We start from the raw sequence: 6,021 nt of genomic DNA on the forward strand, positions 1-6,021 counted from the left end.
AGGCTCATAGCCCACTGAGTATGTGATAGAGTCCTGCAGCGGGTCGGGTAGCCGCGGGTTACCCACAAAAACCTGCGGTACCCTGCGGGTTGCATTTAGAAGTTCCAGGTGCGGTTATACCTGCGGGTCTGCGGGTTGCGGGTCGGGCCACGGGTCTTCTCAATATCGATATTCACTCCTTTTTTCTGGTCACGTCTACTTCCGATGACGTAACTTCCGGTTTCCAATGAGAGCACTTCCTGTTTTACTCCTTTTTTTTCTGATCACGTCTACTTCCGATGATGTCACTTCTGGTTTCCAATGACAGCACTTCCTGATTCTTGATGGTCAGCGGGTCGCGGGTCCGGGTTGCGGATAAGGTACTTGCGGGTACTGTCGGGTAGCGGGTCCAAGCGGGTAAGAATGCCGGTTGCCGGTCCGGGTTGCAGGTCGGGTTCGGGTCCCAAAAAATGGACCCGCGCAGGACTCTAGTATGTGAGTGCCGCAGACACTTTCCAAGATGGTGACCCCCTCTGTGAAAAGTTTGAAGTCCTGAATCATTGCTGCTATTGAGAAGCTGAAACTTTAGGCCGGTGCAATAAGTTCAGTATGTGGAATATGACATTTTAAACCATATTAATTTAAGGGTTTAGTTCTGCTTTAATTTTAATCACAAATACACAAGTAAACTAGTAAGCTATTTTTTCATGCTTCCTTGTTCTTAAATAAATTCTCAATGTCACGTTGTCTTACAAGACAAAATAATTGTAATAAAAATGTCTTGTATTGTTGTGTATAGTGAGCATGATGAACTGCATGCGCTTACTGCTGAGAAGTATAACAAAATAGGAGTAATGCGTTTAATAATCCCCCACTCATGCTCTCAATGGCACAATTATAGAAAATAGCCTATAATCAAAATATCATAATAGATGTACCACTTTATTGGTGAGGTCATCACCTCACAAACAAAACCACACAAACAGCTAATCCACAAACACTGCTTACCTGCTTGCAGGCATCACTTACATGTTTCCTATGCCTTTCAAGGCATCAGTGTGCCAATGGGCATGGCATAAGATACTAAAAACAATAACAATAGATTCTCTTATAGATTCTCTTCAGAGAGTCTTATTAAATAAGACTCTCTGAATGTTTCTGCAAATATGAATGGGACCAATTAATACACACATTAATGTGTAGCAAAACACATTGGAAAGCACCACATGGCAAATGCATTACTACAATTTTGCTGTTTATCATGGAAAGGTGGGTCATCTGATTATTCCAATTTGCACAGAAGAGCTACCGAAAGTAAGTGTTCTTCTAGCTGATGGTGTATAGGAGCAATTTTTTAGTATAGTTGGGTTTATAGTACCATATGCTGCAAATCACTTACTAGTGTAAGGGACAAGATTAATAAGTAGACTATTATCTGTACCCAAACTCTGTGACTGTTGCATAAATGCTGCTTAATTATTGAGACCGGCTTTGTGAAGCAACCTCTGCTTATTGTTTAAATTAAGTTGTCAATGAGAAAATTATAACTTTACTTTATGAGTGAAGCTTATGAACTTCACATATGCAAATAGGTATATTACTATTTTATTTTTTCCATTTATAATGGAAACACATTCTATTTATAATAGACAAGTGAGTCAGTTCAGATAAAAGATGAAAATCTATTTTATACAAATTGGGTGTTTTTTCGCTGCCGCCTCAGTTGGGGGTCATAGTATCTATCTTAATATATCTGTAAGCAAATAAAGCATAGAGGACTTGAAAGCTGCCATACTGAAGTTTGCAGTAGGAACTGGCTTGAACTTGTCCATGCTCCTGATTTGCAAATAAAAATTGGGGAGGATCTGACGGTTGTTCTACAGGAGAACAGCAGCCCTCTTGGCAGTATGGGTAATGGAGCTGAGTAGGGGGTCTAAATCATGTAAAACGTTTTACTTTACTAATACGATTATACCAAACGGTCTGTCTTCTGTCCACGTGTTTGTGCCAAAAATTCAATTTGTTTTTGAAATCTGTTTAGAAATGTGCAACTGGACAAACTTCTGCAAATCTTGGACACATGGCACACACCATTATCTACATTATGTTAAAACGCATTTCTGGTGACCTGCTAGAGACAGAAATGCACATATAAACACCAATGCAACCAACACCATGGGGCATATTTCTCAAAATGTGAGATTAGAGCTTGCCACAGAAAAATTCACCCACGTTCTATTCATTCCTATAGGATTTTTAGAAATGTATTTATCAAATGGTGAACACCATTGATAAATACACTTTTAAAAATCCCATAGGAATGAATAGAAAGTAGGTGAGTTTTTCTGTGAAAAGCTCTAATTCTCACGTTGCTAAATCCGATCCCATGTGTCAGTTTCCAGAAATTATCTATTTAACAGAACTAATCACAATATTTAAAAAGTTGTCATTTTTGTCTTTATTTATATGACCTCTTACCTGGCATAACCTATTAAAGTGAAAGGGACAAACCTATGGATAAGCAGTGGTGTAGAAACATGCACGTAAAAAGTGACAATGCTGACTTTAACAAGCTTTTTGCAATTAACACCTCTTTATCTTACATGATGTTACACATTGCTTCACTGTAATTCAAATTAATTACACATCTTTACAATTAGGCATAATACAATAACACCCAAATTGGGCTTTCAATTGCATTGGTGTGGTCCAGGCCTGCAGTATTGTTGGTTCTCATCAACACACCAATGCGGTTCTCACCTAATGGTATTTTCATATCTGCCCAATAGATATAAGGACAAATTTTGACTGAGGGCCCCATCTATGGACCAATAAGCTGTCGGCTCATTCTGGAGCTTTTATTGGCCAGTGTTTGGTGAGTTTTATTTGTAAATATATTGCCTGTCTGCCTGATAGTATATATTCTTGGCACTCCTGGCTCTGACTCCTAAAACAATCTAGTAGAATCCAGCTGATTAAGTGACCTAGAAAACTTACTTCTGCTTAATTGTTAAATTTACAAATAACTGTAAAATCATGGACATTTAAAAGTGTTTGAATTGCATTTTCATTACCTGTGCAAAAAACAGATATTGTGAATTTGGGGGTCTTGACTTTAGGAGTATAATAACACAGAACCAGATTCTGTGACTTTTGTGCGGGAGAGTGCAGAACGATAGAGGAACCAGCTGGGTTATGACTAATGCACAGTCCAATCTATGTCATATGTGTTTATGAAAAAGCTGACCATCCCAAAGACTTCGGGGCCATCAAAAGATTATTTTGTGAAATATCTCTCAATTAAGAATGAACAGGGAGTCTCTTGCACATCTTGATCCGCAGAGGTAAAAACACCTGATGTATGCAACTTAAATTGAGAAAATATGAATCTAGTTGCAGATTTTATAAAGGATTTGGCAGTTTAAATGACACGCTCTAGTAAGTAGAAACTGCTTTTATCTAGCTTTGTCAACCATTAACTAAATAGCTGCACTAATAATAGTCAGAAAGGCAATTAAAATACAGGACAGAATAGCAGCAGAGAGTATCCTCTATAGAGTTTCAAGTGACATAGCTTTCAGACTGAACTTGTATAAAGTTAGAATTTGATGCCTCTTCTACACACAAACCAATAAAGTTTCCTAGTCCAATTCGAACAATGCACACAGGACCACACCACAAATATAAGAATCAGTAAGGAAAACATTATTCAGGTGATTAAGCCACAGTCTTATGGTGGCCATAGACGCAAAGATCCTATCGTACGAATCGAGGATTGGTACGATTTTCGGACCGTGTGTGGAGAGTCCCAACATTTTTTGTCGCCAAACGAAATGGCCACCTTTAGAACCATCATTAAATGCACTGTGCTGCCAATAAATGACTCCAAGCCTGTAACACCGCAGCCAACACCTGTCATTACAGAATCCCAAACCTACCCAGATGTTACATATATAAAAGACACACACACAATAAAAATCATCTAGATCTGTGATCCCCAACCAGTAGCCCATTAGCAACATGTTGCTCACCAATACAGTGGATGTTGCTCTCAGTGGCCTCAAAGCAGGTGCTTATATTTAAATTCCAGTCTTGGAGACAAGTTTTAATTGGATAAAAACTAAGTATGGTGCCAAGTAGAGTCTCCTGTAGGCTGCCAGTCCACATAGGGGCTACCAAATAGCCAATCACAGTCCTTATTTGGCACCGCAAGGGACTTTTTCATACTTGTGTTGCTCCCCGACTTTTTACATTTGGATTTGGCTCACGGTTAAAAAAAAGTTGGGGACCCCTGATCTAGATAAACAGGAGGCATGTGAGACGGACAAAATGCCACTGAATCTTGATTAAAAGAACAGACCACTATTTAACCCACATGCAAAGAACTAAAACACACTGGCATAAGATTTTGTTGAAGTGACAGGCAGCAACAGAAACACAAACACGAGGTGCCCACATTCCCTGAGGCTGCTGCTGTGGCACATTATACCTGCTCTGAGTTAGGGACCGCTGCCTTCCCTTCTGCTATGACACTTTCGGCTGTTGTCTCCTCATCACAGCCTTCATTGGTCTCTTCCTGCTTGATGACTTCTCCTTCATTATCATCTTCTCTCTTCTCTGCCTTCTCTCTCTCGTCCTCCTCATGATCCGCTTCTGGCTGCTCCTCTTCGCCCCCGGAGTCGGTATCCCATGTGGAGTCACAGTCTTCTATTGTAGTGGGCTCCTTGAAGTCGGCTACACTGAAGAAGCTCCCCATTGGCGCAGCTGTGTGCGGCTTGTAGCAGGCAGGTGGGGAACTGTTTTGTGTATGCTATAAATGCAGCTGCACAGGTACATTGAGTGCCACGTTACACTGCTGCCGCAGGCTGAGCCCCAGTACGGTGTCCATTTGAGGACATTGATGCACCACTTTCAAGTGCGTCTTGCTCTCTGCCACTTTAAAATCTGTGTACTGTTAAAAATTCTCTTCTCTCATCTTCCCCACTGCTGGTAACAGTGCGAGCTCCTCTTATTTTGTGCTGACAGGTCCCGCCTGCCTCTTTCAGTCTCCTCCCTCCCCATTTCAACTAGGCGATCTCTTACTTTTTCCAGACAGGTCCGTGCTTTCCATTCATCCTCCTCCCTGCGACGTCATTCCTGGGTCTTCCTCCGTGCGACGTCATCCACTGGCCCTCCGCCCTGCGACGTCATTCCTCGGCTTTCCTCCATTCTTCCTAAGGGCTGCACATTCATCCGCACTGACTTCTCTTTTGCACTGCGTAATCACCATAATGATGAGAGAGTAGGGTGGAAGGAAGAACAATAATTGTGTAGCCCATAAGAATGATGGGGGTTGGCCATGACGTTGTCGGTAGGCGGGGCTAGGGAAGATGTTGCTGAGGAGGGAAGAAGGATGGATGGGTATTAGAGAGGCTTGTACCTGTCGAGAAAAACAGAGGCATTCTTATAAGTGGCAGTACGAGGAGATGAGATCCCATATTAATCAGGCAGTTTTGAGAGGAGGAGAAGTGAGAGCTCTTTGGGGAATTACATTACTGCATTTTGCATTTCCTCCCTGTAGTTTCATTTTTTCGCATGAAAATCCCCCTTTCCTTTCTGGAGGGAAAGTTACGGCTCCCGAGAGCCACAGGTATGTTTCATCTTTGCAAATAATCCCATCATTACTTGGCAGCCTTCTCAACAGATTCTTTATTGTAACCAAACTAAAAGGTATCTCCATCTCCACCAATTGTTTTTGTTTACTCTCTAATGTATTTAAAGGGATAGATCACCTTTAACTTTTAGTATCATGTAGACACTTTGCAACTGTTCTTCATTTGTTATGGGTTTTCAGTACGCTTTTTGTTCAGCAGCTCTACAGTTAAGTATTTCAGTAGCTATCTGGTTGCTATGGTCTTATTTTCCCTAGCAACCAGGCAGTGGGTTGAATAAGAAACTGGTATACGTATAGGAGAGGGACTGAAAAGAAAGATAAGTAATAAAAAGTAACAATAAAATTGTAGCCTCACAGAACAATTGTTTTTTGCCTGTTGGGGTTTGTGA

General features: G+C 41.0%; 1 protein-coding gene across 2 annotated transcripts in view; it reads right to left on the reverse strand.

Annotated features, from left to right (window-relative positions):
* Positions 1–5,052, reverse strand: part of ogfrl1.S (opioid growth factor receptor-like 1 S homeolog) — a 29,151-nt gene extending 24,099 nt beyond the window's left edge. For both annotated transcript variants that reach the window (XM_018265501.2, XM_018265500.2), the window contains exon 1: positions 4,469–5,052. In XM_018265501.2, coding sequence (XP_018120990.1) covers positions 4,469–4,735 — 267 coding nt within the window. In that variant the 5' untranslated portion in view covers positions 4,736–5,052. The remainder of the gene's footprint in view (positions 1–4,468) is intronic.
* Positions 5,053–6,021: the final 969 nt, after the last annotated feature.

Source organism: Xenopus laevis, chromosome 5S, assembly GCF_017654675.1.
Source record: "Xenopus laevis strain J_2021 chromosome 5S, Xenopus_laevis_v10.1, whole genome shotgun sequence".
Classification (NCBI taxonomy): domain Eukaryota; kingdom Metazoa; phylum Chordata; class Amphibia; order Anura; family Pipidae; genus Xenopus; species Xenopus laevis.